At 50.8% G+C, this 18,477-nt stretch overlaps 6 protein-coding genes across 6 annotated transcripts; 3 read left to right on the forward strand and 3 right to left on the reverse strand.

The window, feature by feature from the left end:
* Positions 1-746: 746 nt before the first annotated feature.
* Positions 747-1,064, forward strand: CDV56_100244 (putative SNARE protein (Ufe1); the record flags this gene model as incomplete). Its single annotated transcript, XM_026753863.1, has 2 exons — positions 747-952; positions 1,003-1,064. Coding segments are annotated over 2 exons (268 nt in total), but the record flags the coding sequence as incomplete, so codon positions are not given.
* Positions 1,065-1,277: 213 nt separating this feature from the next.
* Positions 1,278-2,849, reverse strand: CDV56_100385 (aspartate aminotransferase; the record flags this gene model as incomplete). Its single annotated transcript, XM_026754004.1, has 4 exons — positions 1,278-1,373; positions 1,547-2,389; positions 2,473-2,604; positions 2,670-2,849. The coding sequence occupies 4 exons, from the start codon at positions 2,847-2,849 to the stop codon at positions 1,278-1,280; spliced, it is 1,251 nt and encodes a 416-aa protein (XP_026611984.1).
* Positions 2,850-5,233: 2,384 nt separating this feature from the next.
* CDV56_100996 (RING-H2 finger protein) lies at positions 5,234-6,717 on the reverse strand (the record flags this gene model as incomplete). The annotated part of the gene is made up of 4 exons (XM_026754615.1): positions 5,234-5,582; positions 5,637-6,195; positions 6,250-6,647; positions 6,701-6,717. 4 exons carry the CDS (start codon positions 6,715-6,717, stop codon positions 5,234-5,236), a joined length of 1,323 nt encoding a protein of 440 aa, XP_026611985.1.
* A 5,559-nt stretch (positions 6,718-12,276) lies between these two features.
* Positions 12,277-14,433, forward strand: CDV56_102008 (uncharacterized protein; the record flags this gene model as incomplete). The annotated part of the gene is made up of 5 exons (XM_026755627.1): positions 12,277-12,386; positions 12,532-12,850; positions 12,918-13,093; positions 13,136-13,533; positions 13,589-14,433. The coding sequence occupies 5 exons, from the start codon at positions 12,277-12,279 to the stop codon at positions 14,431-14,433; spliced, it is 1,848 nt and encodes a 615-aa protein (XP_026611986.1).
* An 871-nt stretch (positions 14,434-15,304) lies between these two features.
* Positions 15,305-16,525, forward strand: CDV56_102422 (phytanoyl-CoA dioxygenase family protein; the record flags this gene model as incomplete). Its single annotated transcript, XM_026756041.1, has 1 exon — positions 15,305-16,525. One exon carries the CDS (start codon positions 15,305-15,307, stop codon positions 16,523-16,525), a length of 1,221 nt encoding a protein of 406 aa, XP_026611987.1.
* A 588-nt stretch (positions 16,526-17,113) lies between these two features.
* Positions 17,114-17,968, reverse strand: CDV56_102650 (uncharacterized protein; the record flags this gene model as incomplete). The annotated part of the gene is made up of 1 exon (XM_026756269.1): positions 17,114-17,968. One exon carries the CDS (start codon positions 17,966-17,968, stop codon positions 17,114-17,116), a length of 855 nt encoding a protein of 284 aa, XP_026611988.1.
* Positions 17,969-18,477: the final 509 nt, after the last annotated feature.

The raw sequence follows: 18,477 nt of genomic DNA on the forward strand, positions 1-18,477 counted from the left end.
CCGCAGCACCTCCCTCCGCACCAGCCCAACCACCTCCACCACCGCCGGCACCCCCCAAAGCAAACCCCTCACCGACACCGAGCGCGACTCCATCGACTCCTCCACCGCCCTCCTCCTCCGCGACCTCTCCACCTCAATCGCCAACCTCTCCTCCGCAGAATCCCTCCGCCAGGAAACCGAGACCGGCCTCCTCCGCAAGAAACACCGCGCGCCGTCCGCCCTCTTCCGCTGGGCCGGCGGCGCCAGCGCCCTCGCCAACACCACCACCGAAAATAAATCACCCGAGCAGATCCACGACGAGGAGCGCGCGCGCACCCTCCGCACCGTCCGCGAGAGCATCCTCTGGTTCCTGCGGCGGGGGCTCGAGCGCGCGGCCGAGGCGCAGCGCGCTATGGTCGAGAAGCGGATCGAGCGCGTCCGGGAGAAGGAGAAGAGCGTGCTGTATAAGAGCGAGGGGGGCAGGCCCCCTGTCTCTGTCTCTGTGTCTGTGTCTGGCCCGGTCCCGGCGCCGACAATCCCGGAAACACACTTACCCTCTGGCCCGCGCGGGGGGACGCTGAGCGAGAGCGAGACGGCGGCGATCGAGGCGGAGCTGTCCCCCGAGCAATTGCAGTTGTTCGCCGAGGAGAATGATCTCATGCTGAGGCATTATGAGGATGCGCTGAGTCAAGTGCAGTACGTTCCACCGTTCCCTTACCCTCTGATGTTAGTGGATAGGTGAGGGGCTAATGGATGTGTTTGTGCAGGAATGCCGAGAAATCGCTCCTGGAGATCTCCTCCCTCCAGCAGACGCTTGTGTCGCATCTGTCGACGCAGGAGGAGTATATCGAGCAGCTGGTCATGGATGCGTCGACAACGACGTCGAACATTGGGCAGGGGAACAAGGAGCTGAAGCGCGCGACGCAGCAGCGCAGTACGGCGCAGGCGGTGTTTTGGGGGACGGTGGGATTGTGTACGTGGCTTGTGGTGTGGGATTTGATTTTTTAGCTGTTAGCCGGCCAGCATGGCATTACCGGACATATTACTACGATACCATTCTAACCATATACACCATTGGACCATAATCGATCACAAGTGTGGTTCAGAATCAATTCATTCAGGAAAGCCTAGCCCAAGGCGATCTACATATGCGAGCAGAGTAACGTCTCAATCCGAAGTGCCATGAAGGAGTAAAAAGGAAATACATTCCATCCGAAGATGTCAAGGGGGAATTAGAATGGATAAGAGATGAGGATGGGTCATGACGGAGTATCTGGCGAAGAAACGAGCAGAAGCGACTATGAGGTCTCGCGGACGACGCTGTTGACCGCTTCGGCGAAGTAGTCGATGTTATTTGTGTTAAGGCCCGCCATCGAGATACGGCCGTTCTTGGTCTAGAGAATTAAGGATTAGCTTGTCGTCTCGACAGTCAGGCTAGGGGGGTGGACAAAGCGAATTGCCGTGGCTGGGGTCCGAGACGCGGGCGGGTGGAGAACCCCAGAAAGTGCGGTGTCTAGCCGGCGCCGCTGCCTCCGGGGATAAGAAAAGGAGAAAGACAGCCACGTACCATGTACACATGCCACTTTTCTCTGAGGATCTTGACCTGCGCTTCGGTCAAGCCGGTGAAACTGAACATGCCGATTTGACTGGTGATGTGGTCCCAGTTGCCGGGGGTGCCCTTTGCCTCGAGGCGCTCCCGCAGACCCTTGCGCATCTCCACGATCCGGCCGCTCATCGTCCGGAGGTCCTCCTCCCACTCGGCGAAGAGCTGGGGGTCATTGAGGATGCGGCCGGCGATGCGCGCGCCGTACGCGGGCGGGTTGGAGATCTCGGAGCGCTGCAGGATGGCTAGCTGGGAGGCGATGTGGGCGTTGGCGGTTGAGGCGTCGGGGCCGGGGGCCGAGACGAAGTGGAAGGCGCCGGTGCGCTGGCCGTACAGACCAAAGTTCTTGGCGAAGGACTGGGCGATGCAGAGCTCGAAGCCCTCCTCGACGAAGTAGCGGATCGCCCAGGAATCGCGGGCAAGGTCACCGGACGCGAAGCCCTGGTACGCTGTGTCGAAGAAGGGGAAGTGCTGGCGCTCGCGCAGGACGACCGCGACCTGCTTCCACTGGTCCTGGGTCAGGTCGACGCCGGTGGGGTTGTGGGCGCAGGCGTGCAGGACGATGATGGAGCCAGTTGGAGCTTCGCGCAGGGCACTGAGCATGCCGTCGAAGTCGAGGCCCTTGGTTTTTGCGGAGAAGTAGGGGTAGTTGGCGAGGGTGAGGCCGACGTTGGTGAAGATCTGGTGGTGGTTGGCCCAGGTGGGGCTGGAGAGGTAGACCTTGGGGGGTCGCGGGTGGAATTTGGCCAGGAACAATGCGCCCAAGTGCAATGCACCTGTGCCTGAAATGGCTTGCAGTGTGCAGACCTGTTATCAGCCCGCCGATTAGTTTTCCGATATCCGACTACGGTCGCAAGGACGATCCGGAGAGTGAGCGCGGGGCAACATACTCGGTTCTCACGAATGGCCGGACTATCCGCACCGACTATGAGCTTCTGAGCGGCCGAGGTGAAATCTGGAAGACCTTTGATGGGAAGATATTCATGGTTGAGGTTAGGGTCGTTGCGGATTGCCTCGTCGGCCTGGATCAAATCGGTCAGTCACAGCCTCTTTTCATCAGGATGCTGTTAACGAGATGCTGAATCACCTTTTTTACTACAGGAAGGATCCAAGGCTTTGCGTTGTTGTCTCTGTAGGCGCCAATGACGAGATCGACTTTTTTCTCCGAGGGATCTTGACGGAAAGCTTGAGCCAGACCGAAGAGAGGATCTTCTGGAGCGGCGGGCACAATGGCCGTGGAGAAGACGGACGGGCTGGAGGAACCCATGATGTGAGAGGAAAGGGAGGCGAGACGATTTCGAGCGATGGAGGATGATGAGGAGGAGGAGGATGTAGAGGTGGTGGTAGTAGGAGTAGTAGTACTAGGAGTAGAGTGTAGACGCGGGGAAGACATGATGCCGGATGCAGATGAGAATGACGGGTAAATAAAGGCCAACGGTATGAGTAATGGAAACACAGAATGCGGGAATTTTTCCTGTTCTGGATCTTCTGTTCTCGCTCTCGAAACAAACTCAGCCGTTATTGGGGGTTTATTTTTGGAGATGCTCATTCAGAAACCGTCCAGACTCCAGTGCAGTCATACCACCAGGGGAGCAATTCTGCTTGCGTTCACCGGGCGGAGCGATTCGGTCAACTGACAGGCCCAGGAAAGAAGCAGATAAATTCCGACGGAGTCTATCAAGTGTCACGAATCACGAAGATGATAGGGAATGTCGATATATCGAAGATATGATATGCCGACAGAGAGATATGACGATGAGGGGAAATCCAGTCCCAGTGAGGGGTATCTTTTGAGTCTGAAAAGGGTAATATTGGGGATGGCAATCGTACGTATGTATCTATCTGATCCTGATCTGACACTGAGTCAATACTCGATAATTCAGAACAAGGGCAAAAAAACAAAATGTAATAATAATCAGCCCATTATCCATTATATTCTCCCTTCCTTTCGCTATTTATGTAAGAGAATCATTCGACCCAACTTCTCCCGACTCGAAGCGTGATTTTTTTTCTCCTGACGGCGAGCCGAGGAACTCGCATGCCCCGATGCCGATTACAAAAAGATAGCATGACGACATCACATGCTACGGTCCTTATTAAAGCACTTTGAGCATTAGGATGTTATCCTTGAGATAAGTTATTGTCTATCATGTTTACCAGATCTGTGCATTGTCTGGAGGAGTTGCTTTCTCTACGCGGAGATCAATCTGACAGCAAGTGTATCAACTTGGGTCAATAACAGTCCTGAAATATCATCGACAGCAGAGAGAGTTCGACTATAGATCTCGATCACTATGGCAATTGGCAAGAATCAAAATATATGGTTTACAGCTGGCCAGGTACTCCGTCCTGATATTCAGGGCATGCGTCATGCTCGGCCAACCAGATACCGAGGCTGTAAAGTCAGCCATCACCATCATCATCACCATCACTACCTTACCTACGGAGTACTCGAGAGGACATATAACAACGATTGACAACTATAGTCTTTCGCAGTGTCCAGGCTCCCTTGACCAGAAGACAGTCTACCTCGTTAATATTGTTGATTCCCATACACACTTCGCAGTCTGCATTCGAACACATAGGTACCTTAGTTAATAAGGCTAAATGTGCCATCAAACCTCCGACGATAATTAACCGGCCCCAATCATTTCCCTCGTCCCTGTAAGTTTGTAAGTTTGTAAGGTCCTCCCGAAGGTAGGTACCTTATCCTCCAGAAAAAGCCTCACCAGGCAGGGACCCGACGGAGTTCCCCCGATCAATCCTATGGAGTAGGTAGTCTACAGATGCGTGATTTAATTTTGATTCGTCTCGGCATCCACTCTGCAGATTCTGAGTAGCTACCACTACGGAGTAGGCTACCTTGCTGATTACCTGTACGGAGCACCTGGACAAATTACAGAGTTGCCCGGGTATTGTTTGCGCTTCAAGACATACCTTATGGATATCACCTTGCTAGGAAATTCGGTGTTCGGACGCGAGCTCTTATCATTCAGGCCATTCCAGAAATGAACGGAGGCAGTTATTTCAGATTCGGCCTCCATGCCGAATCATAACGCTAGAAAAGTTCAATCAACCGCATCGTGGCCACTGCCCAGCCTCTTGACTCCGCCGCCGTGAATCCACCGTCCCCGTCCATTTTCCCCACGGGGTGGACGATTTCCCAACGAGGAAATTCTGTCGAAGCCGTCGCCGGATTCCGGAACCATCTTACATGAAAATGTCTATGACTGAATGGTCCTACCGTAGATGGTATTTGTGCATGTCATTCTTGGAGTCTCGTACATATATGCATAAAGAAGCGAAATCATGCCAAATGCAAAAGGTCTTTTTGAGGCCGCTCAAACCAAGACTCCAATCTCCAAAAACGCCTTGTATCGCCCATTCTTACCTGTAACCATAACCATAACCATATACTCATCAATCATCCAGAGGAAAAGTGAGAAGGGAGCAGTATCCAATAAATATCGGCAGACCAAGCCACGCCATGCCCTCATCGTACCACAAATTCAAAATCGAAATATAACACAGGGAAATGAATCGTAAATGACTGCAAATCTTTCATACTGAGGCGATGTGCTAGATTGCGAATCGAAATCGATCAGTTGGCATCCAAGTCGCATGGCCGGGGTGACGATGTCCGCAGCGGATCTACGATTGCGCCGCTGCCTCGACCCCATGTGTGCGTGTTCGTATGCGGAATCGCTCGCGTAACCGTGCCGTCAGTCGATTGCGTCGGCTTTCAGCCTCTTCATTGCCAGCGTCCCGGCTTGCTTCCTCCCGTACGCTCCGGAGCGCTGCAAGTCTTTCCTCCACGGTCGCATCGCGCATCCGGCGAGCATTCAAGGGGCCATGCAGATAGGAAGATATCCGGCGATGTTGACGATTTGGAGTAGCGTCTGCTGCGGGTGCAGTCGCGTTGTCTTGAGAGGCATCGTTGCTGCCACCCTCACCCTGCTCGTTTTCTTCCTCGGCCTGTGGTGGATTGAGGTCGATCCGGCTAATGATATGTCAGCTTGTATATCTGAACGAACGAAAATGACACAAAACATACCATAACGGGCAAGTGCCAGATACGTTGATCAGCCAAGGATCGATACATTCGGGGTGGAATTGATGGTTGCAGGGTAACACGCGGAGGTCCTGACCCTTGATGAAGTCATCAGTGCAAATCGGACAGGAAAAGTTTGGATGCTCGTTCGGCGACTCCGTATCTGGCGCGGGTGCTGGTGTACCTCGCCGTTCGGCGTTGGTTTCAGCATTGGCGGGTTCGGTTCCATCGTTGGGCTGGCCAACAGTCACAGATGGAGGGGATCCATTGGCAGCGGGTGCCTCTCGATGCTCATTGACCCCTTCCTCGGACCCGAGGGACATCTCCACATCACCCTTGACGGGTTCTGTCTTGGGGTCAGAACTATCCCCAAATTTGACGATGGGAATTGTATCCAGCATCGCCCTTGCTATCCCTCGCGCTCGACTTTGCCGAGGCCGCCCCGCCGTGTATCGGGGGCCATAGCGTTCCGGGTGGCGATGAGCCCGGATAGCCCCGGTAATGATGATCGCTAAGAATAGCGCAGTAATAATGCCTGTGATGCTGTATAGAATGATCATGGCTAGATTTCAGTCAGTTAGGAGGACTCTAGCCTTGTCGGGGAAGAGAAACGCACCGGTATTGGGGCTGTCCGTTGACCCATCCGGGGTCGACGGGGTGACTGTTCCCACGAACGACATGTTGTAGACAATGCTGAGAGAGCCGTTCCCGTTCTGCTTACCGAGTTGATCACTAAGGGAGTCCGCAAATGCTGAGTTCAAAAGGGTGAAGACGTTGGTATATTGGCCGACAGCGTCGTTGTTCACGGTGTAGTTGCAATGGGAAGCAGAAGCACTGTACAGAAGAACCGCGGACGCCTTCTCTTGCGCTGTGAGGAGATTCGATACCGTTGCACTGGCATCCAGATTGCCTGGGTACACAGACGTGTCGCAGCTGACAAAGGCAATATCACCTGTACTCACACTGAGCGAGTTGTATGCGCCAACGTCCACTAGATTCCCAGTGATGTTGAACCTCTATGATATCATTAGTCTCATGTGACTTCTATCTCGGAAGATATAACTCACCTGAAGGTCAGTACCATTCAAATTGATCAAAGACTGGGTCAGAGGCGCGACAACGACATTCGTCGGAAGAGTGAATTGATTGCTCTGCAGATGGAACCTCTTTTGGTCCGTGAACGACAGATCCGCAGAGCTATTCGACGGCAGTACGGTACAGCCAGCCGAAGACCCTGTCGCTCGAACAGTGGAGGAGAGAGAGAGGAAGAGAATAAAAAGAAAGAAAAGTGAAGAGAAAGAAGAAAAGGAAGAAGGAAACACAGAGGGTATTTGTCTGGGCTCCATCGAAAGGATCAGCCCGGATCGATGGGGGATTTCCCCACGGTGACGAGGCTTACGGAAACAGCGGAGGGTAACTAACTATGGGGGGTGCACAGAATATCATTAGTCACGGATCTCGTCCAACCTGTACTCCGTACTCCGTGCAGTAATCCACCGCAAAAAAAGGGCCAGGGAAAGGGAAAAAAAGAAATAAGAGAAAAAGAGGAAAGTAAAATGACTATCGATGATGGAACAGCCTCTCCCACGGCAGGGTTGATCCCTTACGAACGGCGACTACAAATGCTAATGCAGGCGACCGAAGGGATGGCCGAATTATTTGCAAATACAAATAATAATGCAAGAACATTCAGCATACAGACGGGGATAATAATGGGGCGGGGAGGATTGGATATTGGAAAATGGGGAAACCGAGAAGAATCAGAAAAAGGTAAAAAGGAAGGGAGCAGACGAGAGAGACGAGAGAAGAAGAGCGAGCGCTTGAAACCGACGCTGTAGCGACAACCAGTCTTCAGTTTCACTTTCAAGGATCAGGGCACAACAGGAGTGGACCGCAGTGGAGGTGGGTATTGATTGACAGCCAGCGGTTGACCAGCGTGAGATGTGCAGGTCAAACACCGGTACTTACAGTCGATGATTGTGCCTTGTGCTGGCAAAAGCGTGATGATGCAGCGACTGGCGATCAGCGAGTATTCCCAGTCTTTCCGGCACGATCGGAAAAGGATCCCCCTCCAGGGAATATTAAAGTGTGAAATGAGAGGGGCTATGCATCCTTGGCTCTGTTGTGACGGCTGTCCAGTGTCCCGAAAGTAGACCGGACCGTAAGCTGGTCGCAGCTATGAAATGGATAGATTGGGGATGATGAAAGGGGATATCGAAGAAAAGATTGAAGGGTGCTAGTATAATATACAGGAGCAGAACGACGCTAACTACCTAGGTACAGTATCCAACCCTCCATGGTGATTTTGGAGGCCAGGATTGGAAGAACTAATTATGTAGAAGATTTCATTAGGTACCGAATATTATTCTGAATTTCTCCCAGGAGACTAGTACTTCCATTCAAATCTTGGGGAAGAGACAAAGAAGGACAAGACCGATCATCGAGGCTAAGATAAGGGATCATCATCAGCATCGCGTGCGATCTTATCCAGCCTCTGTACTCCGTACTATCAAGTCATCGTGCTCTCGATTCGATCGATGGTGCGCAGGTGTATCCTCACTTCTCAGCCACTCTGGAGCATACCTATTATTATTCCTGAACAAGAATTCTTATTTAACAATCCAGACAGAAGGGTTGGATGGTCTCACTGAAAAGGCAGGTGTCCTCTTGATTCTGAATCCAATCATTACGATGATCTCTCTGGTGCGGGGCTTGTTAAGGTCGATCCATGGGATGATGGGACCGCTGGCGTTGGCCGCGGACAAGGTGAATCATTGCTGTTGATGATGATCTTATTAGACTTTCCCAGTCCAGGTTCTAAGGTAACTACTATCTATCTAGCATCTTCATGATTTCTCAATAATGAGGCGGAGATATTCTATCCGGTACTCCGCTAAGACGGCACTAAATGACAATCAACTGCTAACTGGCGAGCCAAGTCGGCATATTGTAGTCGGGAAGATGATGAAAAGCATCTGATCATCAGCCATGCAATCGTTGCATCATCGCTGGGCGTAACTCGGCTCTGGATTTGCTCGCCATTGAAGAAGGGTAGATCTTAACCATGGAGACTGTCTCTACCTAGGTTGCTCTCCTTCACATGGGTTTAATCACATTGTCATCAACATTGACGTTGATTGAGCAAACCACATGGTGCTCCTATTGTCTATTCTCATCCACAATTCCACATTCATCCTCCCCCAACCTATGCAACGAAGAGTTTCTTGGAAAGATACTCAGTTCTGCCCTGCCGATAGTCTGAGAACCTATGAATCAACCTCACACAAATCTCCGGTGATTCCCCGGCTCTTCCATGTGGATGTCTCCGGAATCGGAGCAACCATCTTTGACAAATTCTTATCATATCATCTTGCACTATCTTGAGGTAAGCTGGTGGTAGCTTCGTAATCGTATTTTGGTGGAGACAAGAGTCCTAGGCCGCTTATGTCATGGGCTCACAGGCTCACCTGTGCCTCCTGTCATCTGTTAATGTTCGCACTTCGCTTCCTAAACTTGCTGTCGGATATCCATTACCGAAATTCCGACGTTTGCGCTCCCAGTGAGCATTGCCCGGCGGACTCACTAGCCTCTGGAAATTGCTCTTGTTGAGCTCAAAGCCTCAAACAGAGTACTTCGTCTTCGTAGTACTAGTATTCTATTAGACAGGCTAAGCTCAGACTTGGACCATGCTTAATCCCGAAGTGGACTTACATGAACCTAATGAGGCTATGAGCATTGTCAGGGTGTCAATCCACGATACCCCTCGGTCCATCTTTTGCATAAATATATCAACTCTTCATTCTTACAACGTCAGAAACAACGCGCCAGCCAAAACGCACATTAAGTCTAACTTCATCATTATCTGCCTGAAAATAATGGCAGCAAGGTCAAATGTCTCACCATCTCAAATGCCATGGGTTACACTGCATCTTGTACGATTTCCCTGGCCCACTAGGCCCACTAGGAACTTCAATGCGACAAGTCCAGACTCCGCATTCTTCTCCTCAATAGAGTCCCATCTATGTTGTCTTGGCTGCACCTTACCCCTTGGCCAAAGAATGCTGTCTTAACTTACAAGCTGGTTAATCATCTCTTCTGAACTGTGTATGCAGTGTGATTACGACGCATACAGTACAGATCAAAGACAGGTGCCACAGGATATTTTGAGCTTGATGGACACTGAGTGCGAATGCACACTCTGACAACTGAGCGCGGTGAAGCGAAATTGCGGTGTGTTGCTATGGCTTCCCACAGAAAGACACTGATGTCTCGATCTACGCCGTAGAGCTTATGCAGATGAAAGGATCTCGAGCTACTTGGCCAATTGAAAGATCTCGGGATAACTGCGATCGGCGTATACTCACCTTCATCCTAACGAGACTAGGTAGATAAATCGATCTTGACTGAGTAATGAGCAGCTGCAACCAGGTCTCCAAAGCCACTATGCATGTCCATGCATATGGCAAATGAAGCATCTGCATAGAGTTGACATGTCTGGTAGTCACCCTCAGGGGAAGAGATTGGGTTCATGTATCCAATGCAGAAGAGCCTAGACTACTAGGTAGGCGCTGTTGGTGTTGTTGACACTTGGATTCTTGGGATAAATGTGCAACGCATTACTTTTCCGAGGTCTTGCGCAAGCTTCACCTGACAGAACCCAATCCAAATATATTCAGAGAGAATTTCGATACCATGCCACAAATGATTACATGCCTGGCGGTTCTATCCGATCAAAAGGCTAAGAAGCAGATAGCCCTGTGGCTCCACCGTAGTCATTGGTGATTGGCGGAAAGGGATGGGTCGCAACTCTTTGACAGCAACACTTGGTCCGTGTGCTCCAGACCAGAAAAAGAAAAGACCATAATGATCTGGATCATGTGCGGCAACAGGAAACAGACTTATGAAGTTACAAGAGCCGCCGTCGGGTGGGTTTACGAGCATGGTTTGTTGGTTCGTGATGCGCCAAGGTCGCTATCAAACTTGAAACCAAGCACAATACTTTCCTTTCAATTCATGGGCACTAAGAACTAGAAGTCGCTGCTGAAACGGGATCAACGGTTGCATCGGTCGGTCCAAGTAAGGTGTCATTGCACATTCCTGTTGATCTCTGCGGAGGCGCACCAGGAATGTGGCAGACGGATGACTAGACTACAACCTAGATACCGACCGTGGAAAAACGGCTATGATCTGACTCGGATGTCAAAGCGACAATGCACATCGAACAAAGAAGTAACTGTGGCTCACCGGATTTGATGGTTCGGGCCATCTGACACTGACTGACAGTAAGACTGGCTTTGGCCTAGGCTATTGTCCGTCTTGATGAGTGAGAGCCTTTGTTCAATGAGCCATTTCTTGCAGCCATGATTTGGCGGTGACGGTGTCAGATGCCAGACGGTAGATAAACCTTTCAGTGCCAAAGTCTAAAGGGGATTCTGGTATGAAAATCATTCCAGGAATGGAGCTAGAAGATAGGGGTAAGAAGGAGAAGTCAAAACATGCACCTCGAACTTGACCGAAGAGGAAGTGGGCAGTACATACCTTATCTGGATGTTTCTTTGACATTCTGAAATGATGGAGGGAGGGTATTCATGAAATCAACCTTCTATATATGCATAGCTATCGATGCAGCTCAACAGCAATATTGGAAACCAATCTCCTCAATGTAGATACCAACGACCAGGATACTTTCTGTTGGAAAAGACATCAGCCATCACCAGCCATGATCCATCACAACTCGCTGAAAGACCAAAATTAGCAGCGGAGCGTCCCATAGGCTAAGAAGGCCTGGATTATCTTATCCGCTGCCTGTCCCCGCTTCTATTCGAGGCCTCGACCATCCAGACGCCCCATTGCCCGTGTCAGCATCTCCCTTGATTGGCTGATGATGCTCAAGAGGCGTGGAGGTTCCCTGCTGAGTGGTTTTCTCTGTTCGGCTTAGGGTCGAGACCTTGAATCGAACAGACGGGAGAAGAGACTCTTATCCTCCTTAGGCCCGTAGGTTCCCAGTACCTTAATACTCCGTATGATTGTTATTGTTCCATTGCTTGCATTAAGTATTCTGAAAAGGAAATTTCTCTTGAAAGAAACGGATTTAGGGGAGAAAAAAGAAAAAGAAAAGAAAAGAAAAGACAAATAAGAAAAGGGAAGGAACTAAAATCCAAACTTCATGTCTCGTACTTAGGTACCCTTTTCTGGGTGATGCTGCTTCTTCTCTCCATTATTATTCCCCTCTTTCTCTCCTCTTTTCCTTTCTACGACTGACTGACTGTACTTACGGAGTACCTCTTCACCTATCAGTTCCCCTCCTTGTCCGACTTCCAACCCCAGCAACTTAGGAAGAGGTTTCATCTGCTTAGCGGGACGTTCCGTTGCAAAAGAGTGCACAACATGGGATTGCCATAGATAATCATAGTACCTTAGGCAACCCCGACAAACCACCATACTACTAGCAGAACGTTCCGGAACAAGAGCCCCAGCACTTGATGGCTCGGCGACAGATCTGTTGAGAACCCATTCACTTGATTAATTCTTTGGCTTCTGACATGAACACTTCGCTCTCCTCGACGAGACTGTCCCCTCGTCTTCCTTTTCGGACATCCAACAGCGCAGAGTCGCCATCTCGACCCGGTGATTCTGCATCAATATGGCATCTTTAGCCGACCCCCCTGCCTTAGAGACTTCTCAGTGTCCTCAAAACAATCAAAAGGCCATCAATCTGTGGGAGAAACGATTCGAGAAGAGACATTTTTCTTCGTAAGTTCCTCACATCCATCTTTTCACATGTTCCGTGGCAATCCATATTCTCCCCGGAATCGGACACCACGTCGGCTTGACGGTTGTCATCATCGTATCGTCTTGCAACATTCCAGAGCCGGATTTCTAATCCCCTGACCTTCAGGAACCCCGTGGTTGCAAAACTCGACGTTGAATGCAATGAATTGGCCCAGACTTGGAAGAAATTTCAGGAAAACCTGCCGGAGCAAGATCAGGTCGGCTTCGACGAACGCCTTCAAGAGTTCCACGATGTCTCGGCCATGATAGGCAATGTGCAGACTGTCTGGATGTCTAACCCACGCCGGCGAGTGTTTAGCCGTTCCATGGCTCTCTGTGATCAGTTCATCGCTTCTGTCCATCTGCATTTGGTGCTGTTGCCGGCCCTTCCTAGAAACGAAGCTTACCTCGCTCTCTTTCACGGGGTCTTGCAGTCAATCATCAAAGTAAGGTTTTCTGTACCAAACTTTCTCGTTTCTTGAATCAGAAAGACTGATCAAGCGGATGGAATAGGCTTCTGCAAATTACCCCAGGGTCATTGAAGGCCTACTCGCAATCCTGCTCCAAATCAATGAATTCGTTCGTCTTCCAGCTGGAGACCATGATCTTTCATCGAACAAAGACTTGGTCCTATCCATTGCAAAATTTTACGCCCTCATCTTCCTCTTGCTGGGAGAGTTTATGGATTGGTATGTCAGAAAGGCCAAATGTCGATTGCTGAACAGTCCTAGTCTGGACCCTTATCTGGATTTTGAACATTTGCTTCGCAGTATTCAAGAGTGTGCCAGAAATATCAGCCGCGTGCTCACCGACGAGATGGATCTTGATACCTTGGACTGCGCTGGGGAACACAGCATATTCCAATACCCTGATCTTTCCTTGTGGGAACAAGCTCGACTGAACCAAATCGGCTTGCAAAAATCGGATCGTCGGTTCGCGGCACAGAATGCTATCACCCGTCAGTTGATTTGGGAAATCCAGCATGCTGCGTCCGCGCGTGCCAGAATGGCCGTCATGAGAGATGTTCTGCTTTCGCAGTTGCTGGACTCTGCCAGTCAAAGCCTCCGTCCGGTCAGCCAACAAAACAGTGGTATCACATGCTGGACGACGGTTGCGACGCGCGACTTGGGTATGCACCATTGTTGAAAAGATTTTTCAGATAGAGCTAATGTATTTCTTCAAAGACGATTCAAGATTCAAATGGTCTCGCGGCCCGAAACGCAAGTACACCCGGACCGATCTTCAGTTCTCTTCCCGGCATCTCCAGGACTTCTTCAATGCTGACGACCAAGTGGCCGACTTCGAATCTGGCGTGGATGTTATTGCCGAAGATAGTGTGCTACAGTCGTTGCAACAGTGGGCGACAAACTCTCATTCGCAGATGCTCGCTGTGGGCGGATCTCCACCCGCCACCTTTCCCAGCACCGTTGCCCTTTTCTCTGCTTGTTTCGCCGCTTTTGCTCGACAGGCACGGCTTCCGGTCGTTTCCCACTTTTGCTCCCTCCCGATTCAGTCTGCAGACGGTTCGAATTTGTTTCAACAGGGTCTTATTGCCCTCGCTTACAGTCTGATCCGGCAATTAATCGATTACCTCCCGCCCGTAGTGGAGAGTCACGATGCTTGTGATTTGGGTCTGGAGCGTTTCACATCCTTGGATGGCACCCTTACCTCGTGGAAAACGGTCCTCTCGCTTATCGATGCGCTTTTACACTATGCGCCACCACTGCTGGTCTGCGTGATCGATGGTCTCGATAAGCTCCAGGACGAATCTACCGACACCCATATTCGGGATCTGGTTCGCACTCTGATGACCCATACCAGGCATCGGGTGGACGATACAGCAGACGGTTCTCGGAATCAAAAGGTGCTCCTCAAGGTTCTCTTTACCGTGGCTGATCGGCCCAGCTCCCTAGTGGAAACCATGTCCGAGAATCAGCTCATACTGAGCGAGTCGACGGGAGCAGACGAGCCAGCCCCAACAGAGCCCACTCCAGCCTCGGGCGTCGGAGTGGTCATGATGAATGCATGAACACGACGCATGTTGATGAGATGGCGTTTAATCTGATGGATAGCATTTTCTTCTTCTGGTTCTCCGTTCAGGTGCAAATTCGAGTCATCAGCATAGACTTTTGCGCAGGCTGGGTTGGTTTGGGCATGATATTAGCGAGGCACATGCTGGTATGGCGAATTTTCTTTCTCTTGTGTATTGTTTCCTAAGTAACGTCTTTTTCTTTGTTGAATTGTTTGACCAATGGCTTCGATGGCGCTTCTTTTTCCTTCTGACGCTCGGAGGGTAATGTCTCAATTTTTCGGCTGCACTCTTGAATCTTACGGCATCGGCAAAGTCGTGACTTGGAACGGTGGCATCGTCAATGGTTGAACTCATACCCTTGCTGTGAATTTTGTTTCTCAGTTTGAGCATCTGCAAAGCCTCTGTACATCTGTAATAACACCGTTCATGAAGTGGTGCGAGCTCATGAGGAGGTACGTACGTACAGTTGTGAATATCGGAAATAGGTTTCCTTCTTGAACCATCCACCGTGCTATCGAAGTTGAGGCCACAGCATTAGGCTAAAGGATGATGTTGGCATTCATATTCATGAAGCGAACTCTACTCAGGAAGTATATGGTCAACAATCAACATGCAAGGTAAGACGCGGAGGTCGAATTCCGCCTGGAGCCAAGTAAGTTCATCCAGTGTGCGCTTTACACCTAAGAAGAGTTGTCATCTGTGGAGTTCAGCTCCATCTGTTCCCCGCAATTCATCTGCACCATGATTCGATCATCGGAATTCAGAACTGAGGCAGAGATTATTTAAACGGTGTTCGATGATGACAAGGGGAAACACTGTTGTGCAGTCAGACTACGCGTCAGAACATTCTGCTACAACACTCCACACGATGAGCGGAAATCCTTCAACAACCAGTCGACTGTTCGACACCACTCTTCGAATCGAAGACCTCAAAGCGATATGCAGCCGTACCACCAACAAAGCCACTTACCCTTTGTCCTCGTGCATTGAGAAGAACATCCCCATCTACGATGTAACTACCCTTGACCACCTCCACCCGGAGCTCACCACCCATCTCCAAAACGAATGGCACCACGCCCTCAACACCGGCCCAGGCATCGTCGTGTTAAAAGGCATGTACCGTCCAGCTCGCTACGGCCCAACCCTAACAGCCACCACGGAGACCTTCACCCGCATCATCGCCCAAGAGCGCCTCACCTCCACAAAGAAGGGCGACCACTTCGCCGCCAGCGGCAAAAACGACCGCATCTGGAACTCCTTCAGCAAGCATGCCCTCCTCGACCCCCGCTCCTTTACAGCCTACTACTCCAATCCCTGGCTCCGCCTCATCGCCGAATCCTGGCTCGGCCCGGCCTACCGCATCACAGCCCAAGTCAACATCGTCAAACCCGGCGGGGCCGCCCAGGAATCCCACCGCGACTACCACCTGGGGTTCCAAGACGTAGCCACCACCGCGCGCTTCCCGCGCACCCTGCAGCTCGCCTCGCAGTATCTCACGCTGCAGGGGGCGGTGGCGCACAGCGACATGCCGGCGCGCAGTGGGCCGACGCGGTTCCTCCCCTTCAGCCAGTGCTACGAGGCGGGGTACCTTGCGTGGCGGGCGGAGGAATTCCGGGCCTTTTTCCGGGAGAACTACGTAGCGCTGCTGCTGGAACTGGGGGATGGGGTGTTTTTCAATCCGGCGGTGTTTCATGCGGCGGGGGCGAATGAGATGGCTCCTGAGGGTTCTGGGCCTGACGAGCCTGACGGCGGTTTCCAGCGCAAGGCGAACCTGTTGCAGATTAGTTGTGCGTTTGGGAAGACGATGGAGAGCATTGATACGATTCCAATTGTGGAGAGGTGTTGGGGGGACATTGTGCAGCGGTGGAAGGACGCCGGGGAGCGGCTGGATGCTGGGCTTGAGGCGCTGGTGATGGCTGTTGCGGATGGGTACCCGTTTCCGACGAATCTGGATAGGAGGCCGCCGGCTCCGAGTGGGATGGCGCCGGAGAGTGAGCAGGAGATTGTCCTGAGAGGGTTGAAGGAGGGATGGGGGGTCGAGAGGGTGGTGGAGGAGTTGAAGCAGATGAAGAGGGATTCGAGTGCGTGATTGTTCTCAAGTTCGTTTATGGATGAGCCTTGAGCAAGAAGAGGAGTGAAGAATAGGCGGGCGGAACGACCTATCGAAGCAATGGGCCACTTGGGCTTACGGGCTGCATGAGCATGAAACCAATTGAAATGTTTCTGACCCGGCGAGGAGATACGTTTTGACATCCAAGCGGGTTTCTTTTCGTTATAAGCCCATAATACCCTTTTTAATTCCGTATGCTCTCTGATTGATATTGATGGTCTTGTTTCGCAAGAATAAAGACATCGAAGTTGATTTGCTATCTGATGGATGCCGATCAAATGCCTCAGTAGCTTTCCCAAAGACGAGAGAAGAACAGCTCGGTAGATAGGTACACTCTCTTCAACCCTTGAAGGCCGATTGGTCGACCCCATGCTTTCCCAAAGCGACACCTTCGTCCATCATCAGGTCATCCACCGTGTTGAGTATGCGGCTCAAGCATAGCACGAGCATGTGTATCATCAGGAGCTTTCTGGATGCGGACCAAAAACTATTTGCGTTATGAAGCGATAGCTAAAGAACCGCCAAAGGGTCATCTGCTATAAGCTCACCTCCCCTGGACACACGCCGTTACAACATCCCACCCATCTCATCAAGACCCTCAGGATGCTCGAAAACCACCCGAGGCCGATGACCCGTGTCTCCCTCAAATAGCTCTCTACCCTTCACCCCTTCCAGCAAGAGCCTGTCATCCCGGTTCCACAGCATTTTGTCCGGATCGCCGACAAGACGCATTGTGCCGATGTTTTCAAGGGCCAACAGGTGGTGGAATCCCCAAAGCACATCGAAAATGAGCTCCCCCTCCCCAAGAATGCCACGAATAAGGTTTCGGTACCTTTCACCAAAGTGAAGTCTCTCCTCGCTAACGAACACAGTCATCTCCAGAATATCGATATGCTCCATCCACGAAAGAAAAACCGCCACCCACTTCAAACTAGGTCTGTCCTCGCTTGTACAAGGAAAGTTAAGCGGTATGAGCTCGCAGGACAGCCGACGGATGTACTTCACTCGATGAGAGCCAATATTGAATAAAAAGCTTCTGACCAAGTTCGAAGGTCCGTTCTTGTTCAAGAAGCAGAAGAATGTCTCCGAGTAGAACAGGGGCATCGCTTCACTGTACACTGTCTTGCTGACGCTGAGAATGGCCAGGAATTCTTGTGGTGTGTAGCGATACTCGTGGAGGCGATCCTGGTCCTCTTGGGAACGATATTCGTCCGGAGCTCCTCTGTACATGGAGGCATGGGCTTTTGTGGGATGAATGTACACCTCATAGCCTTTGGAAAGAGCACTTTCATCATGTTCATTGAGCTTGAATTTACCCACCCTAGTTCTCGCGTTGGGATAGATGGAGAACGCATGCCGGTAGATTTCAAGGCGTAGTTCTGGAGGGAGCCGGAAGAAGATAGAAGAAGTTGGGTCTGTCATTTTCCTGATTTCTGCAACTTATGATCTCGCTGATAGATGTAGTCATTCAGTTGAGAAGGAGATAGAGTGTCTAGAGAAGGTATCATAGGAAGTGTTGGAAGTTATGACAAGTGAAAGTAGTTTACTCGCGTCTTTTTATCACTGTTTTCCTAACACGCGAGTATTCACATCTCGCTCTCATTAACGCGAGAAAAAAAAAAAAAAAAAAAAGGACAGAGGAGAATCTTACTGTGCTCCCTTAGCTCTGTCTCCCCTCAGTTTTGTTCATAGTTGTTCTTGATCCTGCCTTAACTCTCGCATCTCCATTGTTTTCAACTCCTTGAAAACTCACACGGCCGTCACTACACCTATCTGCTGTGCTTTTAGCTGATGCTCCTTTTGGACCACTGACAAGACACTTACATAGTCTTCAACTTCAGTCATATCTTTCCTTCAAGGTCTTTTCTAGCGACGCTGTTTCAGTCGAGCTTGGGTTCTCTTTCAGTCTCGAGGCAGACACGCCTAGAGTC

Source organism: Aspergillus thermomutatus (assembly GCF_002237265.1).
Source record: "Aspergillus thermomutatus strain HMR AF 39 chromosome Unknown NODE_194, whole genome shotgun sequence".
NCBI lineage: Eukaryota > Fungi > Ascomycota > Eurotiomycetes > Eurotiales > Aspergillaceae > Aspergillus > Aspergillus thermomutatus.